The sequence below is a fragment of the Polypterus senegalus genome, chromosome 2, assembly GCF_016835505.1.
Source record: "Polypterus senegalus isolate Bchr_013 chromosome 2, ASM1683550v1, whole genome shotgun sequence".
In the NCBI taxonomy this organism is placed as follows: domain Eukaryota; kingdom Metazoa; phylum Chordata; class Cladistia; order Polypteriformes; family Polypteridae; genus Polypterus; species Polypterus senegalus.
The window spans coordinates 39,014,648-39,037,162 of NC_053155.1; the positions used below are offsets into that span (position 1 = coordinate 39,014,648).

Below are 22,515 nucleotides of genomic sequence, written 5' to 3' on the forward strand. Positions count from 1 at the left end.
AAGTGGGTAGATCAATTTCTGATGTGTAATCATTTGGCTTTCGTGACAGAAGAATTTTGTTCAAACCTTCAGATGCAGAGGTGCTTTAATTTTGTCATTTAGCAAGTTTATTCAGAAGAACAGTACTTTTGATATTTTTTTTCTGTGCTTTTATACCACTCACATTTCCTTTACATCAAAGCGAACGTCAATCTTCATAACAAACACTACCTATATGCACACATACACTCTGCAACTGAGGTTTACCTTCTTTCAGCCTTTCTCTGCTCCCCATACTATGTTGTCTCTACAGAGAGCAGGTTATCACGTGACAGGCTATGGTTTTCATATTTGTGTCTTTGTACATATATAGATATGTCTCATAATGTACGTGATTTAACCAAAGTTTGTTCACTTTCTCACTATTTTGTCCACTTTAAATTTGTACCCATGTACCCCAAGTATTTATGCATGACATCATATAAAGTGAAGAATGAAAGCAACCAGCAAGCACTCAAATATCTAAACTAAGCTTTGTCACACCTGATCAAACTTTATGGTTCAGTAGTCGAAAAACACTTAAAGAAAACATGGGAGAATAACAAGTTGCTGTTGCTACGATTATTTTTATCTGTTCCTTTAAGGTGTCAACTTGGTATCTCCAGCTTTACTCTGCACTCTTGCTAATGTTCAATCTGACTTTACAAAAGGACTAAGAGTGTTATCTGATATGGAAAGTACAAAAGGGCCATGAAACAAATATTTTTGAAAAATGTTGGCTATCACATTATTTTTCACAAGCATGTTTTATATATGACTAAGCACTTTATGGCTTTGTATTGCTGTTTATGGTGTAGTCTATAATATTAGATTTCAATCTTCAGGTATGATTAAAGTTTCTTTGTGTTAAGTGCATTGCTCATTTTTAATATGACTATTCTCTTCAGGAAAAGAAAATTAAGTTCTTATTTTCATTCTGTAAAACAATGATTTCTGTTGGGTTCAGGTCTTGCTAGGAATCCTTCAGAGGCTTCTTTTATCCAGATATTGCAAAACATGATCAATTCTAAAACATTAAAAGTGTATACAAGTCTACTTTTGCAAAATTCATACATTTTAGTATTGTTAGTAGTTTCATAAACACACACAATTCTGTTAAACCATAAAACTATAAAATTAAAAAAATGGCAAGGTTATGCAGTGATGGAAAGTAATATGTTATCAGTAATATGATTGACTATCCAATGATATACTTATCAACATAAATATAAAATCATAAAATTCATATTTTCAAAAAGAAATCTAACAATACAAAAACAAGAAACCTACTCACCATCCTCAGTGGGAACATAAATGTTTAAGTAAAGACAGTCCTCATTTTGATCTTGCACGTAAGTAACCACTGTATCCAAACTTGCTGTGAACCAAACTGGGAGCATATCATTTAGTAAAAATCTGTCTTCCAGGTACTGGGGACAGACTGGGGCAAACTGAGTAGCATTCCTCGTTCCAGTCCATGAAGAAGGGGGCTCTGGGGGTTGAAATCTTCTTTCCCCAGTTGGTGGAGAGGCATAAGGAACCCCAAGGTACTGTTCCACTGGCCCAAGGATCTCATTGGGTAGAGGAGTTTTCAGACCCCGTAATTTTCCATAGTTTGTTGTTACTATTGTTGATTGTGCTTGGCAGTTGATAACAGTAAATTGGAAAGCCAGGGTGGTTATCCATAAAATCAAGTTTACATTCAAGATCACCCTTAAAGGTGTGGACATGAAAGGTAGCCATAAAATTCCCGTTCGCCTAGACATTGTCTGTTGCAGCTCCCAAAGGATATAGTCTTTCAGGGCTAAAATCTTTGCCTTGCGTAGACTATAACTTGTTATTGTTTAATAACCGCCATATGCAGAATCTGTGGATAATATCAGTCCCTTGAACAGTAGCCATCCCTGTAGATGGACGTCATATTGAAATTGGATGCAGGTGATAAGAAGACACCTGACTCTTGTCGTGTAATTACTTCCTGGAATTTGATTGGTTAACCTGTGAACGAGAAAAAGTGAACAACTTACAGACATCTTTTATGTTGACATATCAAGAGTATAAAAGACATTTCATAAGAAGTGACATAGCATTGGCCACCTCACTGAGAACAGATTTTATCTTTTGTGTTGGGAATACATCAAAATTATTCTAACGTTGTTAGATTTTAATTAATACATTTCTTTGTAAGGGAAAGAAAGGATCACCTATAGTGCAAATCAAAGGTGTACTTTATTTATTTGGTAATGATTCCTTATTAGTTCATATTAAATTATTGCAATACAAAATTAAAACAAAAAGGCACTAAATAAATACTATATATTTATGAAGAAACTTTCACACTGATTCTTATCAAAATGTATCAGATTTGGTAACAGTGGTGAAACTAAGTTAATAGTAAGGGAAACCATAAAGTAATAAATACAGAATGTAAGGTACAGTGAAAGAGAAGAATACAGAAGACAAAAGAGTTTGTTCTCTGCAAAGAATAATACATTTGTCAAGAAAAATATGCAACTGATAATTAAATATTTGAACTATCGTTATTCTGGGGAAGTTGTGGTTGTAAATGAAAGTCTTACCCTTAGAAGTAGTATTTAGATTCATATTCATTTGATATTTCTAAAACTAATTTTATTTACATTTGTTTCATTGCATTAATATTTGGTTTAATGCCAAAGTACTGATCAGCAGCCTGTGACGTTGGAATGAAAGCACAACAGTATGGGATCTTTTAGGACAGTTTAAAAAAGCATTTGTAATCTTGTAAATCTAATTTTTTTTTGTTCAAAAGACCTCTTTGTCCAGAATAGCTGAAAATAATGTTTTTCAAAAACTCTTAACCTAATTCAATATTATTCAGAAACTGTATTTGAATAACATCAGGTGCAAGGCAAGAAATAGCCTTGAAAGGGGTAGTTCACTATTATAGATGTTGCTACCATTTGGGGTAGAAATGTAATAATATGTGCAATTGAACCAATATGATTAATGGTTAAAGTAAGTCCCCGTTCAAATTATTTTTAAAATAAAGTTTAATGTGTTGTGGGGCATAGTGAATCAAGCCTTTTGGACCACTCTATAGCAAAAGAAGGGTTCAAGCCTGTAACAAACATTACAAAAGCTCCTGTCACACATAAATGTGGATAAACATAAGAGGCCTGAGAATAATTAACTAAGCAAATACTTACATTGTACAATGTTGACAACGTTAAGATGACCACTGTATGAACTGCTCAAAGCACAATTAATTCCCATATAGGACTTGCCATAAGATGAGCTGTTCAGAACTTAAAGGAAGCCCTTGTGACATTTCCTCCCTTGGGTTTCTATGATCCGGTAAGGTAACATCAAAGTTTTAACTAACACAAGCAGTTATAGGGAAAGGCTAGAAATATGTGGCATTGTGTACTCTTAGAAGACGGCGAAAAAAGGCCATCTGATAAATTGTGCACTCACTGTATATATAAATATAAACAGGTTTTTAGTCTACTACCTTTGGCATTTTGGATATTCATTAGGGAGGCATCTGGCAGGGTCTAGATATTGATCAAAGCAATATTTCAGCTGATGTTGCCAATTATTGTAGTGTTTTTCTACACAAGCAGGTGTAGAATAAAATAGCCTTGGAGAATGAATAGCAGCCATAAATTATTAATCAAATAATATTTTTGTATTTACTGATGTCTACATATCTTGGTCTGGTATGTGTCTTTATGTTAGTAATTGTTCTGTGGTTATGATTTCACTATTGCTATGCCACATGTATGCAAATCTGTTTAAGTGAGACTGTCTACTTACTGAAGAGCACATAGTGATTCTAAATTGAAGTGAATCTTGCTGAGTCCATCCCAATGGATGCAAAAAACACATCCACTGACAACTGGATCATCATATTAAGGCTAATATTTGCTCACTTGCAATGCCAGGTCAAAACAGCACTGGAACCTGTGCAGTTTGCCTGCCAGGACCACACAGGGGTGAATTATGCTATCATCTTTGTACTGAGTAGAACCTATTCCAATCTGGAGAAACAAGATGGCAGTTTGAGAATGTTGTTTTTTGTCTTTACTATTACATTACACAACATACAGTCTAAGCTGCTGTGGAAGAAGCTCTGGTCAATTCGGGTTGATGCTACCACACTTTCCTGCATATTGGACTACCTAACTGGGAGACCACAGTTTTTGTGGAGTAGATTAGATATGGATATGAGTAGTATAGGGATTCCAGAAAGAACCGTAATGGTTCAATTCCTGTTCACCCTGTCCACCTCAGTTTTTATATATAGCACTACAGCATGTCATCTGCAGAACTTTTCTAATAGCACAGCCAAAGTTGGGTGTATCGGGGAAGACAGAAGAATGAGTACAGGCCTCTAGTGAAGGAATTTGTAGAATGGTACAAACTGAGTCACCTGCTGATCAGCATCAGTAAGACAAAAGTATAATTGTAGACTTAAGGAGGGTCAAGTTCACTCTGCCCCTGGCTCTCATTGAAGCAAATGATTTGGAGATGGTGAGCATGTAAGAATACCTCAGGTTGCATCTGAATGAAAGGCTTGAGTGGATTACCAACACAGATGCTTTATAAAAGAAGAGTCAGAGTTGCCTCTCTTTCCTAAGGAGGTTAAAGTCGTTTGGCGTGTGTTGACCACTCTTACATGTTTTCTACCAGTCTGTAGTGAACAGTGCTATTCTCTGTAATGAAATGCGCTGAGGAAATGGCATTATTGCAGGTGATGCCAACAAACTAAACAAATTGACTAAAAAGGCAGGTTCATTCTTAAGACTTCCACTGTACATGCTGAATGAAGTAGTAGAATAGAGGTCATTCATACAGCTGCTTACAGTTGCTTAACAGACAATATCGCTATGCGCAATATAATGTGCCAGTGACCGGCATCCTTTACTGTGAAACTGTAACTGATAAGCATGTGAAATACTAATAAACTTACACTTAGTAAATACTTACACCTTATTAAATACTTATAGATAATTCTTGTTATATGTGTATTTCTGCCTTTGTATATCTGCTCCTGTAACCCCGCTATTTCCTTCAGGATTAATAAAGTTTCTATCTATCTATCTATCTATCTATCTATCTATCTATCTATCTATCTATCTATCTATCTATCTATCTATCTATCTATCTATCTATGTATTGACTGAAGAACAGATAAACTTTGGTAATCACATATTATTGCTCTGAGTTAGTGAGTCACTCAACAATAGAGTAGCTTGGTTTGTAAAAATGCACACAGAGAGATAAAATGCTGAAATTGGTCTATTTATGTAATATTAAAAGAGACCTTGGATACAAGCTTTACTGCAAAAAGGCCAAGACACAGATAAACAAATAACATCATTTCCACGACGTTCCCAGACTGGCCATGGCAGCTGATTGTAGTAGCAATTTGTTCACGCTAAGGTCAAGCTTTTTAGCTTTACAGAGTAATAATTGTTTTGCCCAAACCTGCTGGCAACAACAATCAGAAAAGTCAATACTTGACTAAAAGTAACCATTGCCAAAGGAACTGGCAATTATACATGACTGTTTTTACAAGGATTGTAAAATATGCAACTGATGAGATAACAGACAAACATTGCAAAAAAGCAACTTTGGATCACAAACCATACTTCTTAAGCCACTCTAGCAATATTTAATTTCACAAGCAGAATAATTGATGGAAAATAAACATCCGCTTACATTTGCCTGCCTTATTTTACTTCATGTTATTTCCTAAACACCATCAAGTGCATGAAATTTGGTTTGGTTTGGTGAAATTCACAGAAACATCCATACAAACACATAATCCAAGGACAAAAATAATAATTTCCTAACAACTCATGAACAGTTTATCATATAAACACTTAGACAATTTCCTCAGATTATTATTGCTTAAGGTCATGATGTTGACCGTGGCAGTTACTGTACAAGGGATAATTTAACTCTTTCAGCTGACAGATTTCAGGTATCCTGAAAGTCTTGCCAAGCTAACCATGGGAAAAGCTGAAAGGAGTAATATTGTTTTGCATAGTTAGATCGTGAAGCTTATGTTTCCCATAGGAGCTTGTAATAATGATTGTGTAACATTTTCCATGTTTTGAGAAACTGAAAAGTGTTAACAGAGTTGAAAAAAATCTAAGGCATTTTGTGTATGCTTATCTCCTGAAGAATGAGAAAGCTATTATTGTAAAAGAAAACGTTCAATAGAACAGAGGTTTATATTAGTTTCTGCAATGGACACTTTCATAGAGCTCTCTCTAATTTACTGCTACAAACACTTTTATGGAGCTTTCCAACTCTTGCTGTTTTTCTGACACGGTTGCAAAGAACTCAGCACAGTTGCTGCTCAGTGGAAAAATACACATTTTTAAAAAGCCTCTCTCGGCTGCTGCTTTTAAAAACTAAAGTGGACATGGCATTGAGTTCTCTCTTAGCTGTTGGACACTTTTAAGAGAGCTGTCTCTGGCAAGAAGTCTTTGAATTTTCATTTATCGATTAAAGATATATCATTTGCAACTAAAGAAAAGACACCATCTGTGAATTGTTTCCAGGAGCTGTGTCAGGGCTTGGAGCCACCAAGGCTGTGTCATTATTTGTATCACTTTAAATTTGGTTTGATTATTTATTATGCAAGTAAAATAATATTTAAGTGAATGCTTAAATCAAGTAACTCTGTTTAGATTGTTGAATCCTTGTTCAACTGCTGTCCCCTCTGGATATGAGAGAACATTCCTGTGAAGTCCTGTATTGGTGGTAAACTTGGTTGAAGTAAAGGAGTGAAAGTAACTAACAACAACAACAACATTTATTTATATAGCACATTTTCATGCAAACAGTAGCTCAAAGTGCTTTACATAATGAAGAAAGAGAAAAAAAGACAAGAAAATAAATAAGAAAATAGAATTAGGGAACACTAATTAACATAGAATAAAAGTAAGGTCCCTAGGATTAAATATGTGGGGTACAACAAGGTCTCTGAGAAAGGTAAATGGTTTTAGGTAGGGGTTTCATTGCTGGTTTGGACATTTCTTCTGATTTCTGTTTAGAAAGGAACCTAGGAGGTTAATTGGTAACTTTCCTGTTAAAAGCATGTCACAGGTGATCTGACAACACAATAAATCACTTACTTATAGTTTTGAAATGTGAGGGTCCTGCTCTTGAGAGACCTTTGCCACTTACAAGATAGAAGGAGACTGTACAGACAGTGGGTGAGTTGAGTTATGCAGGTTCAGATTATCTCATAGAGGATTTATTTGTTAATATTAAAATGTGCTGTGAATCCAGAGTGGAGAAGTGACAACCAATGACTTTTGAAATTGTGTGCACCACTCTCTGGCTTCTTCTGTTCTCATCTTATATTACCATATAAAACCATGCTTAGGTTGTTATAAATACTTTTAATAAAGGACATGAAAAAAATGGCCATTACTTTCTGTGACATTCTCAGAAAGAACAGTCTCTGGTGAAATCGTTCCCAAGCACATATCAAGAAATTGGATGCACCAACCAGGTAGAATCACCTGTTTTATTTTAGATGAAATACAATATGGCCCTGTAACGATGCCAGAGATCCAGTGTTAATTAGGATAAATGAGCAAAGTACATAAACTGGATAGATTTCAGTTAGGGTGAGATATGTTACGGTGACACCCCATTCACTTCTGCACATGCTTGAATTCTGGGTGTCTGTAACGTTGTAGTGGTGCTACTGGGGAATGAAAATTCAACTCCCAGCAGTCCTTGCCGTGGCTCTGATTGGTCATCTGCTGAGGGTGCAGGGGCTGCTGGACACAAGGAGGCCAACGTGACATTTTAAAGTAGGCCAGTTCTACAAAGAAGGGAGGAAGTCTTTTGTGTTTTGTGTCTGGAGTTGCCTGTCTGTTTGCCTTTCCATTTGATACTTGTGGATTCTTGTTTTCTCCTGGATCATCTCCTGTTTTGGGTGTATGGACTGTCTGGTATCTTTCTGCTGTATGAGGACTGTCTGAGGAATTGTTGTCCTATGAAGAAAGGAGAGCTCCTGATCCTATTCACACGTCACTATCTCATTAGGAAATACCTGTAGAACTTTACATTCATACTGTACAGCGTGCTGATCTCTGGACTATCTACCTCCATCACTTCATTTCTTCATTTGTCGTTTTTCAAGGACTTCATAGTGTGTAGTTTTTGTTAGTAATTTGTAGTTGTTTTTGAATTCATGTTTATTGTATAATTGCTGTAAAGGGAACTGGGGTGGGATCGTTGTAGTTTGTGTAGTTATTTTTCGTTATTTATTGATTATTACATTCTGTCATTTCTGTTTTACTACTGTTTGCTTATTGTCTCTGTGATGGAGTGTGTGTGAGTCAGATCAAGGCTGCGTGTGTTCATGGGATCCCTACTGAAAGAATAAATAAATCACCGTCTTATTTACGGTGTGAATATTATTATAATAATAATAATAATAATAATTCATTATTTATCTGGGTTTTAGTCCGCTACAATGTAACCGAATAGATTAGTGGTGTAAATTGGAGGCACAGAACCAAAAGATATTCAAAGAAAACAAATCAATACTAAGTGAGCTACTAAAGCAAGAAAAAGAACATTCTAGAGTCAAGCACATCAAATCAGTGACACTGATTACACAACAATAAACATAATTAAGGTGAATATGTATAGTTTTACATGGCTCAAAAATAAAGGTGATAAAAAAAAAAAATAAAAACACATGATTGGACAGTTCTTCTTCTTCCTTCTCTCAGGACAAAAATCAAGAGGACAGAAAAAACAATTATCAAAATCAAAAGTGTAAAAAAAAATGGCACAAGTACAGGAAAATCAGAGAAGAAATCAAGTAATGCTCTGTGTACAAGAACACTCACTAAGGATCGCTGTATTTAAATCACTCAGCTACCTTCTCTCTCCAACACCAGACAGTCAAAAGACAGCCCCTGCTGGGTGCTTCTCAGTTTTATATGCTGTGCCAATCTACCTGGCCAATCATTAACACCGGTCTAACAGCAACCTGTCAGCAATGCCACTTGTGACTTTTCACCCCATAAGCCTCAATCCAGGTGGAAGCCTCTCTATAATGCATGCATCTCATTCACACACACACATACCCATACACACACATGCACACGCCTCCAACTTCAGACAACTTCCTGAAGTTGCTTTCATCATTTTTCCTCGTTCTTGGGGACTTTCAGTCTTATGGCTGCTCTGCATGCCTGGCTTACACACCTCCCCTTTCAGCTGTGTACTCTGCCTCAACCTAATGGAAGTCCTTCCCCAGTATGGCAAGAGGTAACACTGGGATGTCGGCATGCCGGTGCTCATGTATTAACATGAATGACAGGCCTCCTATACCACGTCAAAACTGCCAACAATGTTTCCATGTGCCTCAATACCACCACCACCACAACTGTTTACTTCCAAAACCTTCTCACCTACCCTGTTGGTAAGTGCATTTTTTATAAACTCAGAACTTAAACCACTCTAGTTAGTTATAACCTTGTTTCTCAATGCCCAATTATATGACCTATCACAGGAACCTGTACAGATTAAGGACTCCAACTGAACTCTACAAATTGTACCATCAGACCATGCTAGAGGAGGTGACAATAACAAATTAAAGGCAATGTCTTCTTTAACTGATGCAGATAGCAATAATGAAGATCCAGTTTGACAATTTGTTAATCTTACACCATACACATCGGCACTGCTTGGGCTCTGTCTTCAGCTGGGTGTAAATGGTTGTATTTGTTCCTTTTCTATAACAACAGAAATGGGACAGCTAACAAGTACAGTACTCAGTGAAGGTTACACCCTTACTTTTAAATGGACAATATTAGTAACAGATAAAACTGTGTTTATCACAAACAACTTTTTTTAATCTTTTCTTAAAATTATAATATTTTGCTATAGAAAATAATACTTTTTGGAGAGCCTATCAAAACAGAAAAATAAGTAAGCATTAATTAGTGTGTCCTTCAGCTTTGTGTAGATATGAAGCAGTAAAATTGTTCTTAATCCCTCCCTTTCTAGCTATTATCCTGTGTTTGTGCAAGATCAGCCGTCGAACAGGTCAATCGCCATTTGTTTCGATCCAGGGCATCTTTGGGAGTGATGTCAACTTGTTGCTTGTGCTCCTTGATTCAGTCAAGCCAGTGCTTCTTTGGTTTTTCATGTGGCCACATGGGCTTAATCGTAGGGCTGTTTTGGAGACTGAGTTCTTGTCACACTAGAGTACATGACCGTACCATGGAAGCCATGCTCCATGCATCTTCTCATTGATTGGTACTACACCCATGATATCGTAGATATCTTCATTCATGACCAAGGCCAAGGACCCATAGCATCCACATCTCCATGTCGTGGAGTGTTTACTCGTGCATGGTGGATGCTGGCCAGCAGTCAACCCCATACACTTACTCTGATACAGCTTAAATGAGCACAGCTGACATATATTAAAAGCTCATTCAGGTAACATGCATTTGAGAGAAGTTGTGCCATTGACAATGGTCCAAATGCATCCAATCTAATTTAATCAGCTGTATGTCCTTAAATTTTAGTCATTTTTGGTAAGATCTTGCAGTGTCAATCAAGATGCTGCAAACAATTATGTGTTATTAATTATAAAAGACTTGCCAAAACTCTAAAAATTAATTGATGTTAATTACAGAAGTACAATGAGTAACTGAAGTTTTTTTTCACTTGTCATTTCAATTTCCTTAGGGAACATGCTCACTGCTATGGTTCAGGAGCCCCAGGAAGACTGACTCTTAAAAATGTAATTTCTAAAATCTGCTTTTTTTTGTTTTGTTTTTCCCCAGAGATGTTGTATTTCACCATAAGCAGTACTTTGAGTTGAGTCTAGAAACAGCTGGCAGCATAGTATATCAAGCTGTTTACAACAGAGTTGCAAAACAAAACAATATGGATTTTGGATAAAACATTTCTGTGTTCCACATTTAACTTTACATACAGGGGTGGACAAAAGTAGGTTTACAGTTGTTCTTATGGAAAAAGACATGCAGGCTTTGATTATTAAAACAGCTTTATAAACTCAATAAATTTATTAACTTCAATAGCTCAAAAGAATGTCACAATGGCACAGTGCACTTAGGCTCAGTCTCATAAGTGCTCAAATTACCAGCCTTTATTATTTACACAACCTTGTAGTCTACTTGCTATACTCCAGCTCACTTTAATTATAATAATAAGAAGAGAAATAATCCAAAAATAAATAAAACAATAATTAATCCTCTTTAATAAAACCCCTGTGTGCATCCAGGTGTTCGTGTGTGTGTGTTTTCTGGTGAAGTGCGCATGCACGGGGTCGCGTTTTGCACCGTGCCCCGCTCATGCGCACAGCACCATTGACGCACACACACTGGAAGCTGGGCACACAGTGAATGACCTAGCTATGGCCGCAGCTGCGCATGATAAGCAAATAAAGCACACACACTGGAAGCTGGGCACACAGTGATTGGCCTAGCTATGGCCGCAGCTGCGCATGATAAGCAAATAAAGCACACACACTGGAAGCTGGGCACACAGTGAATGGCCTAGCGGGGCCACGCATGATAAGCAAATAAAGGACATACATCATTGCTGGGGAGAGTGCTGATTGGGTAATCGCGACCGCACACATAAAATCCGTTGCTGGGGAGACGCCACACACACAATAAGCAGCTGCACACCACCACAGTTTAAAATACTTGCTGGGGAACTGCACAGTACTTGCTGGGGAGACACCACAGGCACGATTATCAACTGCACGCCACACATTACATCAGTTGCTGGGGGCACTCTGCTGATTGCCCACTGTTGTGACAGAAAATTAAAGTCATATTACAGACATCAAAGCCAGTATTACTGTCAGAGAAAATTACAGGCTTTTTACAGTACTAGGTTGTTGTACCGTGTTAGCCATTATGAATGTAGAGAAAAGCCAAGCAAAATGACACCTTTTATTTGCTAGGCTTTTTACAGAAATACAAACTAGTATTACTGCGAGAGAAAATTAAAGGCACACAATACAGTGACTCATATTACAGCCACATACAAGCCAGTATTACTGTAAGATAAAATATTACAGACGTATCTACTAACAACATGCCACCCAAAAAAAAGGACATGTCAAGTAGGACAAAAGACACAGGCGATCAAATCCTTTATAAGCAACATCTCCTGGAAGAACGGTCAGCTCAAAAAGTAAACATCAACAAAAGAAAGGCTGAAAGACAAAGAAAAATATGAGCAAATAGATCGATTGAAGAAAAAGAAAATGAGCGTCAGAAAAGAGAAAGACTCAGAAGAGCAAACCTTACAAAAAGTTGGCATTTCCTTGCCAGACCCAACACTAAGGCAATATTAATTATACTTACTGTATTGTCATATACGTTTCAATTTTATTTTTATTATTATTTTACTTTAGGCTTCTTGCAAAAATATTTTTGACAAAAAAAAAATTAAGACAACAAACAGAATGAGAGGCGGATCCTGGACTATATTAGTCCTCTTGTGGTAGACCACCTGGACTAACTGTAGTTTGCCCATCAAACAAAGGCTGGAGTGGAGGATACAATTATCCATCTGTTCCACAAGGCTTATTCTCACTTGGACAAAGCTGGCAGCACAGTAAAGATTATGTTTTTTGATTTCTCTAGTGCCTTCAGCACAATCTAGCCATTCCTGTTAAGAGATAAGGTTAGTGGTTTGCAGATGGATGAGGCTATGGTGTCCTGGGTAAATGACTATCTGTCGGTCAGACTGTACTTTGAGACAAAGGACCATGTCTCTGATACTGATGTTAGCACCACAAGGAACAGTTCTGTCTCATTTTCTCTTCATACACCTCATACTAAATATATAAATATTCTGTTGGTGACCGTGGCCACCGCTAGGGGGCATTTGGAAAATCCCGGAGCCTTGGACTGCAGCACTTCTTTTTGTAGTGTGCATTAACTAAAATAACCAGAAAAAAATAATCATGAGATACTCCAAAATAAAGTGTTTTGATGATGGTGGTGGAATGCCTGATCTCTATCCTCATTCCACAATCTATCATAAATGCTTAGCTGACTGAGATCCTGACACTGGGATAGCACTGGTATGCGCTTGAAACCATTCATTAAACCTTTTTGTCCTATGGATGGGGACACCATCACTGCCACCAGGAAAAAATGGCAAACTGAAGTATGAATGTGTTTAGTCAGAATTGCTGCATTCGGCCCTATACTAGGAAAATACACTTCACCATTCAGTACTAGAGAAATCAGAAACCTTCATTGAGGGAAGTAGAGATCAAAAAGGGTTTTTTTTACTGTAGAAGAAAAACAAAAGCATGAGGTGTGATGATTTAATTTCTGGAATGCCCGTGTAGCATCAACCATGCTACAATGTGCTAGTGAAACATTGGAGCTGTTGAAAGTGGTATAAGGAGGATGCTATGAAAAAGTCAAGTGTCTTTGAATGGCGTAAGGGGTTCTAGGAGGGGTGTGAAGATGTGCACCATGACACCAGAAGTGGATCATCCGTCATGATAATGCTTCAAGCCATGATGCGCTCAGCGTTTGCAACTTCCTGCCTAAGCAATCAAATACTACTTTGAATCATCCACCCTATTCAAATGACTTAGCCCCTTGTGATTTCTGGCACTTCCCAAAAATAAAACCTGCCATGAAAAAACAAATTTAGGTGACAGTAGCTGCTAGAGCAATGATATGCACACATTTTTTTCTACTGGTTCATTCCATGAATTAAATTGTCACACCTCATACATCCATTTGTGTTTTACTATTTCTTTGTAAATACCGTAGATCCCGTTATATAAGCCGAGAATTTCGTCCTAGATTTTTGGCTTGGAGTTTGGGGGTCGGTTTATACAACGAGTATCGTTTCAGATTCAAGATTTCCAGCGCAATGCCGGTTTTGCCGATGAATACGGAAGTAAATAATGACGAAACCACAGAGCCATCTTTCAGATGAAGAAGTAACTTTGCATGCCGGTACTTTAAATTAAATAAAGAATTTATTCAAAAAAGTGTTCTAGTTGTTGATTTTATTAATAAAATTTATAATAAATTATCGGGAAGTTTAAAATGAAACTTTTTGTTTTGATTTACGATCAACATCTTGCGTTACGAAACGGATGCGGTCACGTGTATCCACTTGTAAACAAACAACCGAGAGCGTTAGTAGCGTCAGTCGGAGCCCAGATACATGTGTTTGTGGATGTAATTTCCGTCATTGCAGTGATTTACCTATATATATATAATTCATTAAGACCATGCAAGCAAGACAAATAATTGCTAAGGAAGTAGGAGAAGGTAAAAGAAAGTGATCGCAATCGAAACGAATATGGACATTGTGTAGAAATATCTCCTCCCTTCCTGCAGCCCAAAGATTTCAAATTAAATGGTGAGTACAGTATGAAATTGTTTCTAGAATAGAATGCCTTTTATTGTCACTATACGCATCTACAATGAGATTAAAAGCAGCTCCTTCAGTGCAGAAAAAAGTTCTGTATAGGGCTTGTATGGTTGTTTTTTAGCTTTAGCATAACGCCGGATCTGCGGCCCTGCTTCTGCTTTCTTTCCCTCCTCCGTCTGTGTTGTCTCCTAGACCCGACAACAATCCACGGAGAGCCCGCTGGTCTCGTTATGTTGTCTGGGATGTTGTGCGTGTGATGAAAAACACTCGAAACAGATGTCTGGCTCTGGACACCGATGTCTATAAGGTTCTGAATGGTGTAGCGGATGTTCGCCAAACCGATCGTGCACAAACAAGGACAAAAAAGTACAAAACAACAAAAAGTGCACTGAAAAGGAGAGCCCTGAGCGCTGTGACCATGCGCCGCCATGCTCCTAGCTTAATCAAGTAGGCTAGGCACTTTTTATAACTTTTTAGTTAGTACATTAGAAAAATTATTGGTGTTTTGGTAAATTATGCACATTATATTATATATCAAAAATGCCGTCAGTCTCAAATTCTCGCCGATAAACATTATAAATATACCCGAAGAGACACTTTTAAGGAAATTTAGAAAATTTTGCTTGGAGAAGGGGGTCGGCTTAAATACCGGTCATCGGCAAATACATGTAATTTAGTAGGTAGAGAAGGGGTTCGGCTAATATACCGGGTCGGCCTGTATTCCGGGATCTACGGTATATGAGTATTCTGAGTGTGTTTTTCCAGCGTAACTAAGATATTCTGTTCCTATTGTGTTCTGAAAAAGTTAACAAGGAAACAAAATAATTAAATATATTGTATTTTTTAAGTATTTATAAATAAGAAGATTCTTTTTAAAGATAAATGGGTGCACCTATTTTGGAACTTTAAGATAATATTAAGACATAGTTGTGTTATAAGGATATATCATTTATTTGAATATTGAATGATGGAAACCAAAATTTTTCTTGACTGTGTTATGTAAATTGACCTAATTTATTTAAGAAACTGGATTGTTAGAATAGTCAGTCAGTCACAGTGAACTGATTAAATGCACTGGGGTGGCTCCCTCAAGCTTGTTGTTATAAAAGATGTCCATCTTGGAATTAGTTACTAATGGTGATGTTTCTGACATCCAGCGTAACGTTGCAAAGGAACTCAAGTGCATTACAGAAACAGAGTTCCAGATATGTTTCGAGTAATATTTTTATATTACTTTCTAATTTTTCTAATATTACTTATTCAACCAAATAACCACTTTCATAGAGCTTTTGTTTTTGCACCACTTTATCCAAAACTGTACATTTTTTGTGTAACAGATGGTTTATAAACAAAAAGCCAGTTTCTTCTCTGCAAAGTTCTGCTGCAGACTTAAAATGTAATTTTGAAAAAAAATAATACTATGGCCTGTCTGTTTTCCTTGCATCTGCAATAAACAAGTCAGTTAATGAGTTTCCACTTTCATCCACAGTTGTTACTAAGTGGTAAAGTCTCTTTGGGTGGTTTCCATTTAACCACTATTTTGCAAAAAACAACAGCAAATTGAGTGGTCTACAATACCCCACGGAAGCTCGTGCTATATGTGCCCTTATCAATGAGCTACGTCTCGAAATCACTGAGATCTCTTCTGCAAGCAGAGCTAGCCATTAAAATGTGCAAACAGGTTTGCACAGCAATCATAATCAGATTTTAATTGCTTATCTCATACCTGTGTAAAATACCTGTGTTCAATGTAATTTATATTGCTCTGTTGCTTGAACATTTTCTTTATTTAATCAGGTACCTCTATGTATAAGGAAAACACAGATGTTCTCCTAATTTTAGGGGGTTCCCCACAGCATGGGAGAATGCCATCTTGAGTTTTTCAAATTTGGCAACAATGAACCTTATTACACTCCATCAGACTCTGAGCTGTGTTACACCATATACAGACAGAACGACAAATATGAGGATATTCTTAAACCCATGCAATCTAATTCATAGTCCAAGTGGGGCTGAGGCCTATCGCATTAGCAAGGCATTAAACAACCCCTAAATGGGTGTAAGTCCAATGCAGGGTCTACACACAGAGAAAGATCGGGCTGCAGACCTCCAGTGACAGAACACTCTGAATCTGCTTCTGTCACAGGACGCAGTACATTTTTTTATGTCCCAAAATATTAATTTTGTTAAAGATTACCTTAAAAGTTTTACAACCTTCACATGACCTAAGTGATTACCATTATTTATTATTGAATGTGCTAACATTATATTTTATAATGAAATGCATTACTTCAGACTAATGATATATGACCATTGGGAGTATATGTCCATTTAGCCAGATCAATTCAAGTTTAGCAGATACAGCTCACTGTTGGTCCAGCAACACCGATTACTGCTTTCTCTACCTTAAGGAATAATTTACAAATTTAACCCTTTAAGGACATAAGGTGGACTAAGCAGATTTCATTTATGAGCAGCTCAGCTGCAATGTAATGTAATAAATCACCATATGTCAGAAGTTATTGTGGAAATCCACAAACCCTTTGAAGGACAGGAATCTGAAATTACAGTGTAAGCATAATTGGAAAATAGCTTGCATGTCCAGTGCTGTACCAGATGTATTTCATAATTATAATTAATCATTACAATTATCTTTTTAAATCAGGTACATGAACAAATAAGACCATATTGTGCACCTTCATTTTCAATTTCTTGATAGAACACCTACCTAGGTGTTCAGCTGTTAGGGCTAAGAGGCAAGTATATCTTCGCTGTACATCAAGTTTCTGCAACACTAAGGGGGTGAGGGTTGGTGGGCTTTTTTCCTTTTTACATTATGACAATGATGCTGTTTATTTCTTGTACAATAATGTTTGAAAAAAAAAAAATAATCAGCCATTTACAGGCCAAACACATACCCTTTATAAGCTACTTGTAGAGTGGCAGTGTCTAGTTGCATACTTTATGAGAGACTGTTCTCTTTGGCAACTGTAAAAACCTAATATAAGAGATCAGGCATCACATTAGATAGTTGATTGATGTTGTACTGTAAAATTACTGGCACTCTGTACAGAGCTGATTCCTGCATTGTGTTTGATAATGCTGCTATCGACTCTGCTGCCCTGTGCCCTTGAACTGGAATAAGGTGTTTCAGGAAATAATTAGATGAAGGGATAGTAGAATTAATTAAAAGGTGAAATGTAGTATAAAAATGTTCAGTATAAAAATTGTAATTTAAAAATAGCCTGATTGACAGAAGGTTAGAATAGCTGGTATTCTTCATTTTATTTGTAAAATTTACTGAATAAAAAGCGAGTGGAGAGGAATCACCTAGGTGTCCACATTCTCGCACATTAATAAGCCAATAAATTAAGAAAAATGTCCCTTTTTTAAATGCTGTACATCCGTAAATGTTTACTTCTAAAATCCCATCCTCTGGTACATAATCACTACTAATCCCTAACCTTGGCAGTCCTCCACCTCCTGTAAAGCTAATAACTGTTGTCACACATGTGCACATGGGAGCCAGCCACAGGGACCAAAAGAAGAGAATTCCATGCCTGGGCATGGGGTGGCAGAATGCACTTAACCTTCTTGTTTTGTCCTCGCAGACCAGACACGGCAAATTCTGCCTGAGTACGAAGATATCACTTCTGCTTCGGCTCTGAGGATGACATCACTTCCTGTCCCGGCCTTGAGGACGACATCACTTCCTTAAACCTCCCTATAAAACCCAACTTCCTTCCTGCATTGTGCAGTTCTGGTTTGGACTCTCTTATGTATTGTATTGTGCTGAAAACTTTGCCTTTTGTAGCCAAGGTCAAACCTTTGTCTTGTGTCTATGCTCATCATCTCACACTGTCTTTAAAGGATCTCATGACTAAGTAACCTGTTCCAAGCTTGGCAGATAGGTGGCTGGGATAGGTCTAAACTTCGGTCATTAGGAGGCTTTTAGAAGGATTTTTTTTATTAAGGGCATCTCTGTACTTTGCTCTGTCCACCTTTCTCCCAGTACTGACTAATCTTTCACAGTTCAGCTCCATAGCATTATGATGCCACCACTACGTTTCACAATTGGAACGGTATGATGAGCAGTTCTTGTTTTCCGCCTGTTGTGATACTTGAAATTAGCAAAATGATCAAAGATATCCTTAATCAAAACCTACTCTAGAGCTCTCTGAACGACAGACTGGACTAAAAGTTCACCTTCCAACAGGGCAATAACCCAAAGCAGAAAGCAAAGACAAAAAAGGGGGGGCTTAGGAACAACTCTCTGAATATCCCTGAGTTCCCCAGCCAGAGCCCAGACTTGAACCCAACTGAACATCTCAGAGGATACCTGAAAATATCTATTTACCCACAGCCTCCATCCAACCTGACAGAGCTTGAGAAGATCTACAGAGAGGAATGGCAGAAAAATTCCCCGATCCAGACACTTGTTGTATCGGACCAAAGAAGAGTCCAGGCTGCCAAACGGGCTTCTATGAAGAACTGAGCAAAAGATCCAAATACTTAATTTTTGATACAATTGCAAAAAGTTCTTAAATCTTTGTTTCTGGAGAAAAATATGATTAAATGATTTAAGCATATAGGTGATTGTGGTGTAGCAGGTCTGCGGTTCAGAAAAGCTGTCTGTTTTAATAAATATTTAATAAATATAGAATTTAATAATGAACGTGCTCACACTGGGGAGCGGAGCAGGTGCGAGCAGTTGTCTGTGAGGATGTCTTTTCCCTGGGTTGGTTTGAGGCAGTTGGCTGACCTTGCCTTGCTTTGCCGGCACTCGTGGGCAGTCTGCTTGTCTCAGTATCAGTCCAGGGCAGCAATCAGGTGATCGCACCTGCAACTGCTCCCCAGCCTATAAAGGGGAGTGCAATCTCACAGAAGAAAAAGAAAGGAAAAGAACAAAAGAGAATGGAGGTTAAAGAACAGAGAAAGACAGGAGTGAGCCGGTGCTTGGAGGGAAGCAGGTGGATGGGAATGGGTAGTGATGGGCAAAGTGAAGCCTCACGAAGCATGGAAACATTTGAGTCGGAAATTGTATTGAAGCTTCAAAGCATTTGACACTCACCTCTCTAGTGACACCTCTGGCTGTTTTGAGTTACACAAACTCATGATCAACTTCAATGACAGCTGTTAAAACTGTATTGCTTTTACTTTGTCACTGCTAGACTGGCACTGAAGAGAAGGGTTTGTCAATGGCTTCCAGTGTCTGATGTCTAAAAAAAAATAGTATATAACTAATGCCAACAGGCAGAATGTACTTTTACGATTACCTCACTCTTGGAGCCCTGGCTCTTTCAATGAATATTCACTTTTACACTGTATCATTATTATTACTCCTGTTATTAGTATTATTATTAATCCTCTCTTGAGATCACATTTAATAGCCCGACGTCTGGGGTTCCACGGACCTAATGTTATAGTTTAAAAAAAAAAAAAAATTGAAAACGACCCTTGTTATTTTTCCTTGAATGTTTTCTTTGTTCTGACTTAATTAAAACATAGTTGATGGAAAATAAAGGTTTAACCCTGTATTTGCCATAATATAGGCTAAGCACATTTGAGAAAGAAAAGATGAAATCCTTAAATCAACAGATGTTATTATTCGATCAAGTGTTGAGATATTTCATTTATTAATACTTTACAATATTTTCTGGAGCACAAAAGTAACGAGTTCGCAATGAAGAAAAGATACCATCACAGTTGATTGTGGCTAAGGTGGTTACTTTTCAAATTCTGCGCATAGTGCAAACCAGAGTTCATTACGAATTAAAGAGTCATCAAAATTAATAAAAAAAAATTCTCCTAAGGAAGATGAAAGAAAAATAGATATAGGTGTATACTATATGATGCATGGTAAGAAAAATGAGCTTGTATGAAAACTTTGCATGAGGTGAAGAAGGAATATTTATGAGAGGTGTTGTCACCCATATTACTAAAACTCTTCTTTGCAGCATTATGCATTCACAAGTCAGCATATGTATAATGTATAATCTATACTTTTGTTTCTTGTCACTAAGTCTTATCGGGCACACTCATTTAAAATGTGTTAATCATCCACAAATATTCATTTCGACTGGCAATTCTGCTGAGATTTTGAACTCTGTTGATGCCATATGTACTTCAAACAGAGCTTGATCAATAATGATTTGAAGCACAAAGCAGACATGTGCACTAATTAATAAAGTGTGAAGCGTGGTTCGAAGCACTAAGCAGACATGCTCACTAGTTAATGAAGTGTGAAGCACGGTTCGAAGCACCCAGCAGACATGCGCACTGGTTAATGAACTGTCAAGGCGGTCAAAGCTCTGAACAAACATGAGAAGTTAAAGGAGGCTTTGTGAAGCCTCAACACACACGAGGCATTATGCTCTATATTTTTGAGAGTCTATGTGCTACTTAACTCTCTAGTTATATTTTGTAACTGTATTGACACTACACACTTCAGTTGATATAGTTAGTTAGTGCGTTATATATATAGATTGTCCAACATGCTTAAATGTGTCTTTTCGTTTCTGATCGCTATATGGCACTTCCATCTTGGGACAATTCACTATAAACAGATTCAGCCAATCAGCGCCTTCCAAACATGCAGCTGGACAGTGTGAACCTTCATTGTTAGCTGCGCGGTATCTTTGTTTCATTTACTTATATTTAGTTGTTAGACTATTTACTGTTAAGTGGTGTTTGAGCTACCGTTTAGTACAACAGGTAGCTTACTTAGTTCTTAAATCGATATTGAAATGCACACACATGCCTCCGAAATTATTTATTGAAATGCCTACGTTTACAGTGTAAGTTTTAGGAAGTTGTAGATCTAACTTGTTCCTGTTATTATGAATTATAATTTCTCAGTGTCACATATTATTCGTTACTATTCACGAGTCCCGCTTCATTACAATTCTGTTTTATATTCTGTATATGCAAACATTTTAAAAGGAGTGTTTATTGAACTGACTATAGCAGACTTATCATCTTCTTAAAATGGCTTTATTTATATGATATTAACAAATAATCATAAGGTCAAAAATCAGGGAGGCTATGAGTTTGTGTCAGTAGAGACTGCGTGAAGTTAACAAAGCATTCTGTCCTAAATGACGCGCTTTTTGATATTTCCTAAAGGCCAATGTGTCTCAGTTTGTTCATTAATATATTTTGACAGTGTATTTTAATCATAATTATTATAAATATATTACCCATGTTCATTTCCCATGTAGATATGTAACGTTTGGTGAGAATAAATAAAAAAAGTAACAACACGTATAATAGTTACGTTTCAATGTTTATAATTAACAAAACTCTTTGGTTATCTGAAATGTTCTACTTTGTATTTTTACATTTGGGAATGGAATACTTGATTTATTCCACTTCTGAAGGTGTACATTGTCGGTATTCTCCATTGCATTTGCCCCCAGTGTATCATGTGCCAGTGTAACTGAAGGGGTGGCAGACAAGCTCACGTAATGGGAGACAAGGCACCTCCTCACCCTTGATGCCCAGGCAGTTCTCATAAATATTCCCATCTTGTGCTTTTTCTCATTCCTGCCAGTTCACTATTATTATTATTGAACATGTATGTAGAGGAAATGTGTGCCTTATTTTCAGGAAGGACGGTAAAGCCTTGAATCAAACACAGTGTTGATGCTTTGGGTAACAAGACAGGTAAGGAGCAGGGAACGTTAAATGTGACAGTGACTGCGGGGGATTGTGTAACTGGAAGATGGTTTAAGAAAACAGAAACGACAAAAGCTTAGTCTTTGAATAATTCTATTTACATCAATGACTTACTCTGTTGTGCTGCAGTTTGGAAGACTACTTATTTACCCCCCACCGCAGCCTTTGACAAGATGCATTCACAAGTAAAGGATGCTGCTATCAAAGTCAGGTTTTTTTTTGGAAGTTTGACTCCAGATATGTTTATCCAGCTGTTCATTCTTGTCAGTGCTTGAGTGATCTTAATGTCCACCTCTGGATGAATTCACAAAGTTTCTTTTCAACATTTTTGTCTCATTAACACTGAAATCCCCGGGGCTTTCCCTAAACTGCAGAAGACGCTGTCATTTG

The 22,515-nt window shown here is 37.2% G+C and overlaps 1 protein-coding gene across 2 annotated transcripts in view; it reads right to left on the reverse strand.

The window, feature by feature from the left end:
• nlgn4xa (neuroligin 4 X-linked a) overlaps positions 1–22,515 on the reverse strand; it is a 607,526-nt gene that overhangs the window by 530,464 nt on the left and 54,547 nt on the right. For both annotated transcript variants that reach the window (XM_039743574.1, XM_039743573.1), the window contains exon 2: positions 1,313–2,016. In XM_039743574.1, the coding sequence (XP_039599508.1) occupies positions 1,313–1,784 (472 nt within the window). In that variant the 5' untranslated portion in view covers positions 1,785–2,016. The remainder of the gene's footprint in view (positions 1–1,312; positions 2,017–22,515) is intronic.